The sequence below is a fragment of the Lethenteron reissneri genome, chromosome 24 (genome assembly GCF_015708825.2).
Source record: "Lethenteron reissneri isolate LAM-NWPU_2019-01 chromosome 24, ASM1570882v1, whole genome shotgun sequence".
NCBI lineage: Eukaryota > Metazoa > Chordata > Hyperoartia > Petromyzontiformes > Petromyzontidae > Lethenteron > Lethenteron reissneri.
In genome coordinates, this window is record NC_083802.1 from 3,925,785 (window position 1) to 3,943,939 (window position 18,155).

General features: G+C 40.9%; 1 protein-coding gene across 1 annotated transcript in view; it reads left to right on the forward strand.

The window, feature by feature from the left end:
• LOC133346429 (immunoglobulin superfamily DCC subclass member 4-like) overlaps positions 1-17,885 on the forward strand; it is a 346,604-nt gene extending 328,719 nt beyond the window's left edge. The window contains exons 19-20 of the mRNA XM_061557994.1: positions 9,831-10,128; positions 13,522-17,885. Coding sequence (XP_061413978.1) covers positions 9,831-10,128; positions 13,522-14,022 — 799 coding nt within the window. The 3' untranslated portion in view covers positions 14,023-17,885. The remainder of the gene's footprint in view (positions 1-9,830; positions 10,129-13,521) is intronic.
• Positions 17,886-18,155: the final 270 nt, after the last annotated feature.

The following is an 18,155-nucleotide window of genomic DNA, read 5'->3' on the forward strand; positions in this document are numbered from 1 at the left end:
GTTTACAAATAACCGGGGCTAAGTTTGTGCTCAGTATGGTGTGTGCAGATAAGATGTGGCAAGCCTTTCACACACAATGCATATGCATACATTTAGTGGGGTTCTCACCAATTAGCGGTGATATCCTGGCAAAATATTGCATTACCTTGCCGTTGATACGAACTATTTTCTGTCCAGGTGGATTGAATTTACACCTGGTACAGAGTTTTTGCCGGTGAAAGAGTAAGACATTTGATTTATATGCTCCTCAACAGAGCTGTTGGTGTGAAACTTTTATAAACCCACACATTTATAAAGAGCATCCATGTTCTTATAGTGCACAGGAATCGAGCTCGGGTCACTGGGTCCATAGTGCAGTGTGCTAATCACGGCACCACCACTACTGTCAGTGGTAAGCGATGTGATTGATATCTGAAGAGGTCTTGGGACTCACTTCACTCACCCACATCAATCACTGTGGTGAATATTGCACAAACATCTCACATGACTGACGTGCTGGGGAGGCCTCCATCCTGTAGTGCATTGTCAGAGGGCTGAAAATTAATTATAGATTTGAAGTTTTCGTGACTGCAAGGGTCCATACTCTTTGGTTTTTTCTGTAAAGTCACGTAGGTAAAAAAAGAAAATAAATTAAATCACGACGTTTCGGAGGCAACACAAGCTTCCGTCTTCAGGTGGAACCGTCACAGCAAAATTACTGTATACAGTAATTACAGTCAAGTTAGTTTGCATCATTGTTATTTCTGAAGCGCATCTCATCATCTAAATGGCTATACTTTATCCATCGAGCAACCATTTTCCACAGTCAGCACTCACGCTGAATACATTGATGCCACCAACTCAACTACACAGGTCACAAGGTACCCCGGCAAGTTCAAATATTTTTAATACAAAGTTGTTGGTGATGCATCTATGAACTCTACTTGAGGTTGCACACCATTGAATTGTCACTACCCTGAAGTGTTGTTTGCGGGAATCCGTCTTTTTTTTCACGTACAAATGTCAATCCACTGCTGAACGAAGGCTTCCCCATATTGTATCGGTAATGGGGATTGTTTGACCATATTTCACCACACTTCTAAGTGCAGGTTCGTGAAAGGGATTCCGAGGTCTGTTTTTCAGATATCACTCAACCACTGGCAATAGCCGCAGTCGGGATTGGAACTCGGGTGACGCAGATCGGTGTGCTAACCACTGCGTCCCTACTCCCCACCCAGGAGGAGACCCAGTTGCCCTGACTTAATTTACAGCTGCACTCCACATGACGGGCATGCGGAGATCGGAGAATGTGCCCTCGTCACATCTCGTCTTGAGCATGTCCAGGTCATGTTGAAAGAATAATAGCAATAACTTACAGTCTGTTGTCAGTTGACTGCTTTATATCACGTTAGTCGTGGGATTTTTGTTTTACTGTACCGTATTTTACTTTGCTGGTCAGTGTACGTAGGTGAAGGGGGAAGGCAAACCACTGGTTCAGATATTACTGGTCACCGATGATGGCCAAATATAGGGATCGAACTTAGGTTTATGGGGATTTGTCAACTAAATAAAGGATCTGTCAACAACTTTTAGCCGTGACTTATAGCATTTATTAAGGCTGCGCTGTAGTAAAAAAAAACAATAAACTGGGCATGCTACACAACGTAGAAAGTAGGCCGAGCACAGATGGCAGGGCATGAGCTAACAGGGCTCACGCAGTGTACAATTGTATGTGGAATTTTCACGAGTGTACATTTGAACATCTTTTAAAAGAGTGAGAATGTGATAAATAATAAAATAATAAAGTGATCAGAAGGCATGTAAACTAGACTAAACAATTGTTATTTTACCAGGTAAGGCCCACTGAGTTGTATAGCTCTATTTCATAAACGACCTGGCCACAAATGATAGCTCAACGGAGTGGCACATGATGTGGATATGTATAGCAGCCAAATACTCGAAACGCATCTTTTAAAATGTGGAGGGAAAAAAATGTTGAGAACATGAAAGTGTCAGTGTTTGGGTTTGGGTTTGAACCCGTGACCTCCTGTAGACCAGGCGAGGCAGTTAACATCACGCCACCACGGTGTCCCCTGTAAAGTAAGGGAGCTAGATAAATTCTGAAGCGCATCCCATCATCTAAATTGCTATAGATAATTGTTGTTGACAGTTTTAAGGTTAATATAGTTTCACATTCCATACAAATGTAAAATGAAACTTACTCGTTAAATTGATATCGATAAATTATTTACAGGATCACATTCATTGTCTTTATGACAGGTTTATACCGAAGCAATTGTACAAACATGCATATTAAATCGCAAACTCAAGTAACATATGCACACATACATGCATGCACACACAGATAAATACAAATGAGAAATATGCTGCTGATGCATTGAGTTTAAATTACCAGTAAGTAGAGCATGTTGCAGATAGTAAACTAAAAACTATTGACATTTATTTTTTAATTTAAAGCTTTCGTGACTGCAGGGATTCATCTTCTTGGTTCTTTCGGTAAAGTCACGTAGAAGGGAAATAATAAAATAATAAAAATAAAACATAATAAAATATTATGTTTTATTATAATAAAATATTATGTTTTATTTTTAATATTTTATTATTTCCCTTCTACGTGACTTTACCGAAAGAACCAAGAAGATTTATTTTATAACTAAACTTAAACATATATTTTAATTTTACCAAGTAAGGCCCATTGAGCTTTATAGCTCCTATCTTGATTTGAAGCTTTCGTGACTGCAGGAATCCATACTCTTTGGTTATTTCGGTAAAGTCACGTAGGTAGAAAAAATAATAGAGCACGACATTTCGATCGCAACGCGAGCAATCGTCATCAGGCGGAAGAAAGCTCATGTTGAGAAGTGAACTAGCCAGAAATGATAGCTCAACGAAGTGGCTAATGTGGAAATGTGTAGCAGCCAAATACTCTAAACACGTGTTTCTAAATGTGGAGGGAAAAGCCGGAGGACCTGGCAAAAAATCCACACGACCATGGGGAGAACATGCAAACTCCAGATATACAGGCATCAGAAGAAAACAGTTCAAAACACATTCCGCTGTTGTAAAGTATGTTTAATATCCTTCTTGCCACATCTATTAACTTGTTTATGAGCGAGCTTTCACAATGATAAAATGGCAACCTTTCTCACCGGTTTCTTACAAAACCATGCATGCATTCACATGAGCCTCCCGAAAACAGACACTGGACACGAGCGGGTGGGACAACACAGGTCAAAGCTGCATGCACTTTAAATGACCTCTCTCGGGTGAAATCCGATCTTGTATCGCACAGTCTTTGTGCAAATGGTGGACAAGTAGGGGACTGTGAGTCCCAGGTTCTCCTCCACTTCCTCCTTTTGGCTCTGTCATCGCATGCCCTGAGCTGAAGCAACAGAGAAGGGCCAGCAGGGCTCAATACATCTCATAGGATGCGTGACTGGTGCACTCAATTGTGACACCACACAAATATCCAGTGTTATATGACAAGTGGTAGCGCAATGATTAGTGCAATGCGCTGTGACCCTAGTGACCGAGTTCAATTCCCGGCCATTGCTTAAATTATTGGGCTATAATCTAACCAATCCTGTACCTCACCTAGGCCTACTTAGCCTTAAATCAGTACCTAATGTGATGTGTAAAGCTTAGTATGGAGATTTGAAGACGGTTGAGCCGGATTCTGACCACACCACCCCCTCGTGTGCTGTGGTGGCCTAACCCTTCCCTCAACATTCTGGACAGCCATACAGAGTACTTTTTTGTGTGTATATGAGCTGCGACAGTGGGTGAACTGCACGACAATCTTTATAACCTGGTTCAACCCCTGGCCAAGAATAACATCGGTGGTATCTGAGCATCTTCTGGGCCTGCTCTAGGTTGGCTCAGCTCTAAATGACAACTGGAGTGGACATGGTACTGACCACACCACTCCCTCATGTTCTGTGCCTGTCAAAAAACACTTTTGCCCCCATGGTCTACAATGACAGAGGTGGGATCGTTGTATTTGTGTGCGTTCATGGGTGGATGGGAAACATTGCATGCGACAGTTACGTTTGAAAGATAAAACCCGTATATTTTATTATATTTAAACTGACGCATTTGCTCCAAATATTCAAATACATTTGCATGAATAACCCAGTCCTTTTTTAAGATTAGGAATTTAAAACAATTCTGTCATGTGGACATATGATGCTCGATTTGAAATTCTCTACGAGCACACATAAACTTCATGGGAAAATTTTGCCCATCTCTGGCTATGACCACAAATATAAAAGTATTTTGTATTGACTCAAGACGAGATTCAAAGTTCTGGGTTGCCTGAGGTCAGAGATGAGGATTGATTATTGCAGCCTCGTTTGGCCCACGACAGCTGTAATACTATCACTCGTGTGTAAGCCTACAAACCTACATACAGCTGATTGTGTGTGTGACTGACTGATGATAGAAAGTAGAATAACGTTCGTGATAAAATAAACAGAACTCCGTTTGTCTCTCCACATAAAAAATAAAATATGCTTTGGTCTATCAGTCTCTAGGCTTTCTATATCAGTATGATCCTGCAAGCTATGTTAAACAAGAACATTCTTAACTGGTTAAAATATTTTGTGTCTCATCACCAATCAGGCTCGTTAAAAAAGGAATACATTAGAGCTATGAAACGTTATTATTTTAAGAGGTAAAGAGTACAGTACTTGTAAATATCTCACTCCAATTTGTATACATTTATTAATATTAAATGTAAATGTTTGTCACCTTTGGAATTCCCAAAAAATCTAACATTTTAACATGAGCAAACAAGTTGGAGTATTTTTGGGTCACCGAGTTAAAAAGAAGAGCCTTATATTCACTATAACATGAAAATGCATCCTGCATTTCAACATGCTTCTGTTAAACATTGAACTGTGCACTCCATGGATTTTTGTGGTTGCCCACCCTCGGGTTAGCTGAAACCTCACCTAACTTTAATCCCATTAAATGTCGTGTCTAATTCAGCGTGCGGCCTCTACAATAAGTGATGTTGAGAGTTACACCACTGTGTAGGTGTTCACGGCTGTGCTGCGTAGCTCTCCGATCTGTTTTCGAGTTGTGCCACGTGACATGATGTTGAGCAATGCACGGCACAACCCCGAAATGACATCAGAGAGCTCTCGAATCGAGAGATGTTTCTTGTTATTTTATTGAAAGGATACACGAGAACAGAGCCATAGTAAACACCTGGACCTCGCTTTGAGTTGGACATTGAATTCATATCCGTGGGGCAAAACAAATCCACTATGTTAATGCAGTCCTGCATTTACATAGTTGCTGATGACTGGAAGTCAGCTTCCACTTCACCATTGTATTTTTCTTCTCATTAATGAACTGTCATCGAGAAAATGCCGTATATTGGAAGTGTTCTCTGCAAACAATTGTTATCCCGCACCTGCAGGGAGAGTCTTCAATGTATGCACTTTGCTTGTACTGAACATTATTTACAGTTAATTGTAGGTGCCACTGCAGACCTTTGAAGTTGCTTAAATATTTGGAGAAACCTCTGGATCACTGGCAATAGAATAAGTATATATTTTTTATATCATGTAATGACCTTTATTTAACCATGTGATTGAGGAATAATAGCATTTTTAAGGTAGACATGCATAAATGTAGGCAAATGGGGGCAATTGTTAGATTTTTAAACCATTGAGCTGTGGGTAAGTTTCAACTTGAATGAAGCATTGGTTTACAGTACTTTGCAAACTGCACTGTGATGAACCCGCAGCATACGTTTGATTCCTGGCCATGGCCAACAGCAATGGGGAGTGATGTCTGAACCGGTTTCGGGTGCTTCACTCACCGCCCCACATTGACCAACATAATGAAGCATGGTAAGAACAGTCCCCGTGACTGACATGATATAAGGAGGGCTTCATCCAACAGTGGGTTAACAAAAGAGCTGGGAATGATGATTATTGTTTGAATTTTCATTTTTGGGAGTTACTTCTGACACCACGACAGAATAGCATACGTTTTGTGAGTGATAATGTAGTGAGTGATAATGCAGTGAGTGATAACGTAGTGAGTGATCATGTAGGGCCTTTACCATGACCTTTGGTGATGTTTCCCCAAAACTACCAGGCTACTGCAGGACCTGCATCACCAGCCCCGTGAAAACTGGGTCAGAGAAAACACAAAAACAAACACTCAACAATACTAAATCTCCTTTGTAAGGCACACAAAAACGTTTTTTTATATATTATATAATAAAAAAACACAATGTGCACTATTTTCATGTAGGAATAATAATGAATAATGGATTATAGTAATACTAATGAATTATAATTGTAATTACTGCCCACTGTGTTCACACATAATTTTTGTTGTGGCACTGATTATTATTTGATCAATAAAGCCTCACTGAGTCGTAGGACTCGTTTTTATTAGGATGTTTGGTCAAAACTTTAAAGGAGTGTTTGGCATGTGAAAGGATATGCGAGAGTCCGGAGAAAACCCAAAACCCGCACCGGAACACCACTTTCTAGCCCTATGTCTACACCACCTAGCGGTCACCATTCATTGAATAACCAGTCTTGCACCTGCTTAGCTTCTGAGATCTGATGATGTGAGGCACGTTTAACGCGATTTGATTTTATTTAAACCACACCTCTTCTTCGTGTTAAATTCCAAAGCTATAAGCTATATCAAACATCTGCAATAACAGTAATGAATTCCATCAAATCATTTGTTGAAAGCTCCCCTTTTTTCAGGCCCCAGTGTCTATGTTCGGCACTTAAAACTCCTAAGCCAGAGTTTTAGCTAACAGCTGCATCTTCCTCATGATCCAAGTTTCTCAGGCCCACATTAGGCATAGTTTTATTGAACACTTAGTCAAACGTGACGTTGAACAAAAGTAGGTGATGGCATTCCCCCTTGGCAAACACCAGTCGTCATGTCTCTCTGCAAACCACGCATAATGCAAAAAATTGCTGATTCGGCGAGACCCCGTGGATATTAGGAGTCATGGATAATAGGGCCGCTGGTCAGATAAGTGATGTTATCCTCACGTTAAATACGTGTACGATATTTTTATTCGCGTGCGTAAAGACATAAATATAGCTCCACACTGCCAGTATTATATTTTTTTATACGTGATGATACGAAAGATATTGCGACTCATGCTTAGATGCCATGGATATATTTTATAACAAGACTTGACCATTCGCCTTTTGAAAAATAATGCATCAGTCAACATCGCACAAGGTAAAAGTGTGCCTCCATTACTCAGTGCACACACAAACTGAGGTGAGGTTTCAAAGATCAAGGATTGACAAATAGAAGCTGCAGAGACAGCATAAGAGTGGTCGATTGGTGCATGAACATGTAACATGCTAGAAAACAGGCATATCGGCACTCTTGGGTGTTAACATGGAGGGCAAAGTGATATGCACAAAAGCCACAATGGTGACAGGTCAACGAGCACAACAGGTTAACGTGTGCATGAGTTGGGTGACGACGAAGAATCATAAAATCCAGATAGGAAAGCGGGGGGTATGTGAATGAGTCAGCAATCACATACGTAGTTAGCTTTCGACACATTCAAAAATAAAATCTTTATTTTCCTCAAGTGTACGTTTGTTTAAACTTAACTTGGATGTCCATATATATATTTTGCTGTGTTTTCTTTTGCTTACGGTGAATATGATTCATTATAGCAGTGTGTAGCAATGCCCTCACTTCTCCCACTGAATCTCAGAATTTTTCCTCGAAGAGTGTCCTGCATTGGAATGTTTTGCCAATTCTATTGACGAGTGTTTGGCATGTGGGCGGACATGAGAGGACTCGGATTATACCGGTGTGTATATAGGGAGGTAGCACTCAAGAGCACCACGCATATATATATTCACAAGTCCACAGCTGTACTGCCATCAGCCTGTCCAAGTTTCCATCAGCTGGTATACCCCAAAAATGTTCCATTCAAGTTCTAACCAGGCTCAACCTGCGAAGCTTCTGAGATTAGAAATTTTGTGCATTTATGGTAATTTCATGAGACGATTCATATTTTACAAGCAAACGACACTTAAAATACTATCAATAATCTCCTAACATTCCTGGATATTTTAATTCGACTTCAACATGTGAAATTTAAGAACTCATGATAAAATATGACCTCCATCAAAGGTAGCATTGAGTATACATTGTGTTTTTTTCATTGAGTTAACCATAAACTTGTGAGTAACATTGATATAAAATGCCGATAATACAGACGGTACTATTTAAGGTGTTTAATTGTTACATTGCTGCATATTTTACAATCATAATGGCGGCAGGATCAAAGTTCACGGCTGACTGTTCCAGCTAAGCTGGTCACAGCAGGCTTCCCTTTAGCAATTTTCCAACATCTTCCTAATTCCCGGCTTATTTTACCAAATGTACTTTTAATACATCCCCAGGTGGTCAGCTCGTTTTTACATGCACATCATTATTTAAATAGATGGGTTTTCTAAATACAGGGTGGGTAAAATAGTAAATTATTATTAAAATATTTGATTTAAAAGGATGGTAAAACGCATCTGTGATGTGGAGAGACAAGGCCACTGGATATGAAACTTGCAGACATAATCTTTCCTCAGATCACCTCCAATAATGCACAGTCCTCGCCGTCTGGCACACTGCTTCTTAGTCACACATGTTCTGTGATGCTGCCTAACTCTAAATATTTAACAAACGTTTTAGAATATGAATGGATTAAATGCGTTGATGCTGAATTCACCCCATCCCCGTTGTCAAATATGGACGAAGCACGACTCTGGTTCATTCTTGATTTGAAGCTTTCGTGACTGCAGGAATCCATACTCTTTGGTTCTTTCAGTAAAGTCACGTAGGTAGAAATAAAATAAAACAAATCACGACGTTTCGATCGCAACACAAGCAATCGTCATCAGGTGGGACAGCTACAGCAAGAAACAACAGCAACAACAGCAGTTGTTTCTAATAAATAAAATACGTTCTTTAATCACTACCTCCCAGAGCTGCTTGTAAAATGTCTTACCGGGAAGTTCACCTTTTATTGCCTCTTCTCCCTTGAGATTAGATAACATGTCTAAATCTGTATTTATTGGTGTTTACCTAGCCTACACTCACATGATAAACACAACACGAAGGGTGCACAGCGACTTGCACCACTGCAGTCATACTGGGAACAGCAGGTAGGACTCGACTTGTATGTTCCGTATGTTGAACTTATTTTGCACTGTACGTTGCCAATCGTGCTAACCGTAGGTGTCTTCCAATGTGTGTGTGAACTGTACACATGTTCAAGTGAGATAAACGCCGACTCCATTCTGAATCCTTAATTTATTATGTACTTTTCAACATGGATATAATTCCTCATTTAGGGTTCTCTGGTAAGTTGCCCTTTGCCGCATGCCTGGAAACCCATTGCATTTCATAGCTTGCGAGGCCACAATACAGATGGCTCAATTACAAATGTGATTAAACGTTTCTCTTTAATCAAAAATACATATGACTGCTTGGGAATCCATCGATAATGGGAAGAACCTTGGATACCCTGATGGCTGTGGATAATACGATTTCTGCTGAAGAGAATGATGGATAATAAGAGTTCTGCTATGCTTGCAGATATAACCTGGCTGCTCCATTAATCAATTAATAAATTTTAGGAAATCTGTTGCAATGGCGAGCGCACTAATCTCTTTGCGATTCAATCCCTTTTTCTTTCATTGACAGTAAATTAGGATGGATAATTTATAATACAAGTAGGATGATGACCCAAGATACACGAATGATCTGACATCACGCGTGCCTTTGTTCTTCCCCGTCCCATGTTGGCATGCCAGGGCATCGTCGTCATCTGTGCCGCGAAGGATGGCCGGCTCTCCCTCTGCGCAACATGGGAAGCAGGAGGCATCGGCAGCAGAAGCTGCCCCTGAGGCCTATGAGCTGGAGACTCTGATGGCACCACACAGCAATGGTCATGCAATCCCATTCTGCAGCGCAGCAAGAGGAATAACAACCCCCGACACTCTGTTTGTTCAATTGCGAGCCACGCATCCAGCCGCGGTGGAAGCAGAGCTGCAGAGTTTAATGAGCACCTCTCAATATCGTAGTTTGGACAGCCCACAGCAGCTGATTAAGGTAAATCCCATGAGTCGACGTGGGTGCAAAGGTCACGGCACAAACGCGGGCGTACTGCTACATAAGCTTACTGCCTCTCTTAATAAATACATTCCTTCGATACTTGTACTACATAGTGTGTGTTAAGCTTAATATATATATCGGTGAGTTTATTTTGGGTAAGGCTCGTTGGGCTAAAAACACTTTTCTCAATAACGCTGTTGCCTTACAAGTACAAATATATAAAAGGCAAAATTTCATGCAATGACGTTCATTTTTGTACGTGCCATGAAGACGATGCATAGCCCAACACATCACCTATTTTATATTTTCCTGTTAACGCCACAGTGTTATTGATGAATGTGTTGGATTTTTTCGTGTTGCATATATTTGTGCACCACTGCCAATGCAGGATCACCACATGTATGCGTTGTTCTGTCTATTTCCATTTACAATTATAAATGGATGCCTTCATAGTTATGTTGTGTATAAATTGTTCTAAAATAGTGTCACACATCATGATGTAAGTCTGATCAATCATACAGTTTTGTCTGGATAGTATATACAAGGTACCTTCAATTCATAGGATAACAGGTCAATGAGTGGTTCAGTAGAACTTTATCACCATATTTTTGATTAACAAAGCTGAACATTTGTGCTATGGCAATATATAAGCTGACTAACCATTCTTTACGAGGTGCCTCCACTTTGTCTGGAGGCAATGCAGTACAACTTGCTAAAAAGAGAGTGAGTGGATTATTATGGCTGTGCAGGCATCGTTCAAGAACGTTAAACCCTAAAATTACTAATGCGACATTTCCATGGCTGCTGGCAAGAGGCTCAGCGATCCAGGAACTGCACTAAGACGTCTGACCAGTATGAAAGAGTAGGCCAAATACCCTCTGGAGGGGCTCTTATAACCACCGTATAGTGGATTCTCTTCTACCAACAGTGGTGTGAGCGAGCAATTACAGGGTCTCACATTTACCCTAATTAAATTCAGATTGTGCTATCAGCATCATATTATGAGATTACAAATTTTCCATTGAGAACCCTCCAGCTTGCTGTGCGTTTTCCTGTGTCAGAGTACGACCCTGCGAGATAATGTCACAGATCTATTTCTGAAGTTACCTTTCTTTTCACTCAGGGCACACCTGTTAATGTCCTGCTAAGAATGTTTGTCGCATGCTGATCAAACCAAAATGTTTTAAGTTTAGAGTCAGAATCGTGTCAAATTGAGTGAAAAGACAAAGGTAATAATGATGTGATTATTTGTGCAGTCAGCAGTAATTGGGTTGAGGCCATCAACTTGCTGCACTTGAGGACTGTTTATTCACAGGTGCTGGTTTAATGAATGGTTTGAACCCAGGTATTCAGCGGTGCTGGCTCCATATTCTGCCAAGCCACCCAGCCACCTCTTCTTTTCAATAACGTAAACAGGATGATGTACTGATAGGTGCAGAGTTGTGAATAAATAGTCAATCAGGTTAGGTGAGGCTATATCAAACAAAACGTATAAATTCTGTACATTTTCTGCCATTTTCATTTTTACAAAACCACAGGCTTGAAGTCAAAACGAAGTTGACGTAAGTGAGAGAGATAGAGAGAGGCACCACTGACATCATGGCCATTGTCAAAAGTGTGTGGCCCTGTGTGAAATGGAGCCTCCCGGCCCACTTGGTGTCAGCACCAGAGCCCGGTTGGTGTCAGGTTGGCTTGGCAAGGCCAACCTGACACCAACCTACTTCCCTGGTTCATGACCCAAGTTGGCTCATTTCCCATGGAAATACTGCATAAGTCTTGGCCTTCGTAGCAGCTGTCTGAGCTTTGAGCATTAATAATGAACGATTAGAACCACGAGGATAAGGTAGTGGTGCCCTATACCTCATTGTGGTTGTATTGTTAATGTGTCCTGGATGCTAGATGAGTAGGTGCCGTACGTATTGGTGGGCTCAGTCTGTCCCTGCAACTCGTCAAGCAGATGCATGATGTCAGAGGCAGTTACAAGCGATCTGGGGCTTTGACTCTACAAACACTTGTGACATCATGGTGACCCCATAACACTTTTTGCCTTCCTCAAATATTAAACTGAGCCCGTTTATAAATATGCAGTGAAATATTACGGAATATAAAGGTGCGCATATAGCATATCCTAATTGGAGCTTTCATTACATTCCACATTATATATACAGTAAGGAATTGACCAACAGTTTCTAAAGCCTACTGGCACTCCTTGATCCCACATCCACTCCCGCAGATGCAATGTTCATCCTTAGAGAATACATTTTATGAACAGTATGATGACTTAAAAAGCAATAATTATTCACTCTGCTCATTCCTAGAACACACTGCCTACATTTGTAAAAAGTCTTGAAACTCTGAACAATCTCTCACCTTGCTTCCCAATCACCACTCTTCTGAAGCCACCTAGATTTGCGTCGAGTGGAAATATATTTTCCTTGTCTCAGACACGAGGCTATAGTGGGTAGGAAAAGCGTGGTAGGCATGAAGAGAGGAGCAGTATAAAGGAAGGACACAATAGACGAGGAAGCCATGTAGTTCATTGGGACAGCTTTGTACAATTGTACTTTTAAACATGTGCCCTCATCCAAACGGTTATATTTACAACAGCAACAATATTCAAGAGGTGGTCAGGAGGTCAGAGTGCAGAGTCATCAGCGACAATAACCTGGGTTTGAATCATTGTAGCCACATTGCGATAAAACTGGGATCACAAGTGTAACAAGTTGATGACTGCACCAAAAAGTCATATCCAATTTGGTATAGTGCGCAATATGGCTAAATTCCATGTCTAAGCATTACAAATATTTTTTTATTGTTGTGCGGCAAACAATCCAACAGCAGGGTGTGTGATAAATTGCGACCCCTGCTGTGTAAAGGATTAAGAGGAAAATCCTATAAAAGGGTTTCTGCAGCCAATCTCTGAAACACGGGGCATACTGCTATGCAACATTTCTTAAATAATTCTTCATTTCATAAAATGAGGAGTTGATCAAATGAAACCTTCTCAATGACTATGACCATAGTTGTGTTGGACAGCCACGTGAAACTTAATTTCCCCAGCATAGCCACAATAAAAGAATAATAATAATAAATAGTTGGACAAGCTCGGTTGCATAACTTTGGATTTATATATATCAAAGGTAATTCCACCGTTTCAGTAAGAAGTATACTATTTTGTATGCTTTATTTCCTCCTGGAAAAATGAATGCTTTTGCTGGAGAGGTTCCCACACTGAGCGGTGAAACACAGCAGCCTCTGCAGGCCCTGGCAATTTTAATATGATAGGCGTGTCCATGGGTAATATTGTTAGCCTATTCAAAAGTTGCAAAATAATTTAAGAGAGTTTTGAAAAAAAATCTGCATTTCTAATCATGTTTTTTGTTGTGACAGACAAACACTGCTGAAGGAGCATCGGAGTACTCCGAGATGGAGGTCACAGACAACCAGACATCGCCATGCGCATTTCAGAAGCTGCCAGATGAAGCGGACTTTTTCAACTCTGAAGACTCTTACAGCGACGCTGCGATTGGCCGTGCTCAGGATCCAGTTAAGGACATTTCCAGTGTAACAGAACACTGTGCTTTCACTGCCCGCACCGAGGTTCAGGGCGACGTCCGCAATGGCAATGGAGATATTGGAGTTCCAGCTCCAGCTTTGTGTACTAAAGACTTCAGCGAACTTTCTGCTCCTCACAGGCACGCTCAGAGTAGTGGAGTCTCAACTGCGGAGGCTTCTGTTTCTGAACGGCATGTGGAGGCAGTTGGTTGCCACGACTCGCGAGCAGCTTCACTGCAGCGACTCGCAGAGGCAGGCTTGAGCCCCTGCTCCAGAAACAAACACGACACCCTTCACGTCATCACTACCTCAGCTCTAATTCACCACAACCCATAGATCCCACACCAGAATCTCATGTCAACAACTACAGGCATCTCAGGTCTTTGGGGGGAGTCTCACATGCCCGTAATTGCACTCCAGGAGTGCTCTTTTAAATAATACAAGCATTTTCCGGACTTAACATTCAATACAACCGTGTCTTCTGTTCATCTCTTCAGGGTTTAACACATGCCTTTTGTTTTATTGATGTTGTTACTCACTGATACATATTGACTGGAATTGTTTAAATGAGTGGATCTTTTTTTGGACACAACGTTAAACTATATCATCTACAACAGCATCAGAATGTCCGAATGTTACTATGATGTAAAATGTTTTTTTAATTCTTATTATTTAGAGTAGCCAAAAGAAAAATATATATATATACAGAGTCAAGTGTCTACTGTAATGTTTTTATAACCGTTGTTTTTTTAAGTCATGACGCTAAACTACCTCAAATTTTCAAACCAAATTGTGGACGGTTTTATTATCCAAAGTTCACTTGGGCAAAGAAAAGATACCATGTATGATTAGGAACGTTTTTTTTAGCGAAATTATGTTGCATACATTTTTCAGAAAATAACACTATTTTAACAAGAGAATAGTTACTACGCCTGGCTTTTCATTGAATGCTTTCCAGATCATTGCCAAAGAAAGATTACATCAAGTCAAGTAAAAGTGTCTCAAAAGTGTCTCAAAAGTGTCTGCAGTGAATATTCGGGATGGCACTCATTTCCATTGGCAGCCATTAACAAATGGTGGAAATTCCATATTCCCATCGTGGGGACCAGGTTCTCCTCAGGTCGACCACTGATGTATTTTTACTTTGTGGTTACTGATTTTATTGGTCATGGGGGGGGGATAATGTGCTGGGTTGACTTCCAATTATGAGTAAACTACTCCAACTGACAGCACTACCAATATTATTTAATGTTGGTTTGGATGTTTGTGTTTAAGTGCTTATTCCAGTTACCTTACGAAACTTACACAAAAGCACACATATCTATTGGAATCGTAGAGATTGCGGAACAAATGTTGACCAAGCAAACTTGGCGAGTTTCATTCTGCTTTGCAGGAACGTTCCAGGTGACCTGTGAGAATGTTTTCGTTATTCGGGTGGATTTTATGCATCACAAATCATGTTCCTAATCATCCCAGTATTTTAGGTGATTGAGTGTAGAACATCAGTGAATGTTCTTACCTCAATTCAACTACCTCGGTGTCTTTCATGAAAGTGGCAGAACATTCAAGCCACACTTGTGTATAATTTCATCCAAAAATTGTACTATTTTACAACAGTTTCAGTCTCTCTATCCCGTGACAGGATTATTTTTTCATAATATGTAAGAGCAGGGTGTCGTTATGGTGTAATGGCTATCACGCTGGATTTGCAATCCAGAGGTTGCCTGTTCGTTTAATCAATCTAACCGCCCGTGTTTACCTAGCAGTGTAAACGGCAACACCGCACTTAGTCGATCAGCACTTTTCACGTGGCAGGGCAGAGTGTGGGTAATTCCCACGTCTTCCAAGAGTAGGCCAAAATACCCTCCAAAGGTCCTCCCTAGATATCCCTGTACTGTAGTGGAGACCACTCTGCCGGCAGTGGCATGTCCAAGAAACTGCAGGATTGCGCCTGTACCGAATATGAGAGCAGGCTTCTGCCGTGGAGTTATCCCACCCTCTCCAATAATATAACCCTATTGGAGAGGGTGGTGAGATAACTCTCTGCAGAAAACATCTATCCTCTCAGCACATGTTTCAACAATGCTAGCATTTTAACCACACTAAAAGAATGCAGTTCACGCATGCATATTAATGCAAGTGGGTGTCCATGTGTGAGTGTGTATATAGCTATCAGGTCATCTGTGCAAGTGTACTTGTATGGATGTGAATGTGAATGGTGGTATTTTAGCAGCAATGTGGGTCATAATAGTGAGGTCACTGTTGAAGAATTGTAGACAATGTTTACTGTGCTTGTATATTTTTCTTTTTAGTAGTCACACGGCATCTTAATTCAATATTCAAATTATGTTGGTTGAATTCATGCAGATATGGTGTATAAAACTACGTGTAGAATTTGCGAAATGTAGTTACGTGGCCATCACGAATATATAACCGGCGAAGGAAATAATAAACCAATACAAATTTGGATGCATGCAGTGTCTAAATGCAACACTCTACAGAAACAGTGGGCATACGCGCTTTACAGAGAGAGGCTCACAGTCGTTGAGTCTGGTCTTGAATATGAAGAAGGAAGTTGGATGGCTGTGTGGAAGGAAGTTTCAGACAGACTATGAGGGTCAACGGAGGAGAATGAATGACTCCTACTGATCAAAGGTTGACTTGGGGCTTCAAAAGACGCCTTGATTACTGAAGTGGCAAGTGCATGGAGGAAAGTGGTGTGAGATGAGAGGGGAGAGGTAGCCAGGGGCAAGTCCATAAAGAACCTTGAAGACGTTGAGTGCGATCGTGAATTGATCCAGGGTTGAATTGGGAGCCAGTGGAGCGATTGGAGTATTCGGGGCAGTGTGGTCCCATTGACAGATGTTGGTGAGAAGTCTAGCAGCACGATATCGGATAAGCTGAAGGAGTATGGAATGCGTAGAGGAGGGAGTTACAATCGTGAAGTTGGGGTGTAAGGAAATGGCAGATGCACAAGATGTTGGACAGATGGAGTTATGAGGTCCTGAAGAAATATGTTGGAAGAGAAGAAGCCTTGGAATCCAATGACAATTCCAAGATGGTGCACACTATTCACCAGTGTAATGTCAGGGCCTCAAGAGACAAATACTCAAATTGGAGTATTTCTGATAAGGGGTTTTTCAGTTTTGGCAACATTTATCTGACGGAATACAACAAAATCCAAGATGAGACTGTGTCAAGGCAGAATGTGAGAGTGGCTGGTGGAGTCAATATTTAGTTTGGTGTCATCAGCATATAAATGATTGCAGATTATGTTTCCACGCAGGAGATGTGTTCAAAAGAGCCGAGGGGCGAGGACAGAACGTTGTGGAACACCATACTCTCGTTAAAGAATAGTGCTTAAATTGGTGGAAACTTTAGAGTAAACTACATATATTTTTCAAACCAAAATACGTATTTTTGTTGTCGCTTAGTACCTGTTTGCATGAACTGATTTCCATGCAGAGTATGCTAGTTTTATTTATGGATGATCAGGTTCACTGGACTTGTTTCCAATATAGTGTTATGGGGAAAAAAGCTTCAATTTAAGAACATGTATATAAGGGTCCTCCGTTGTTTCCTCCATATTTAGAATCAACATGCGTTTTGAGTATTTGGCTGCAATACATTTCTGCACGATAAGCCACTTCGTTCAGCTATCATTTGTGGCCAGGTCGCTTCTGAAAGAGGGCTCAGTGGGCCTTACCTGGTAAAATAAAATAAAAGTCTAAATTTTATAGAAATTCTGTCCACATGTTAGTGTCACATTGAGCATCATTATAGAGGCTCCATGCCTGATTCTCTCCATCCCCTTCCATGTCACTGTCTATCTTTCCGTCTCCTTCCTATTTCTCTCCCTGTGCTTCTCTCGTATCTTTCATGTCTTCCATTTCAAATTTCTCTTTCATAAAGCTCATGGGCCACTTAATACCGCATCCACACAAACGATGGCAGATGCGGATACCTGATGCACAAATGGAAAATTAGAAACTCTCTGGTGTGCGACTATGGTCACCCAGAACAGACCATAACACGTATTACGACGCAATGCCCGATCCACAAAAACGAAGGAGACATCACAGTGATACACTTCGCTACTCCCGACCTGGTTATCTTGCTTGACCACCGGAATGTTAAATTGTAGCTGTTCTAGATTTGAAGCTTTCGTGACTGCAAGGTTTCATACTCTTAGGTTTTTTCGGTAAAGTCACGTAGGTAAGAAATACAATTACAATTTATTAAAGTAAAATAAAAATCACAACGTTTCGGAGGCAACACAAGCTTCCGTCTTCAGGTGGAACCGTCACAGCACAATTGCTGTATCAAGTAAAGAGCTTGATACAGCAATCGTGCTGTGACGGTTCCACCTGAAGACGGAAGCTTGTGTTGCCTCCGAAACGTCGTGATTTTTATTTTACTTTTATTAATTAAAATTGTGTTTCTTACCTACGTGACTTCACCGAAAAAAC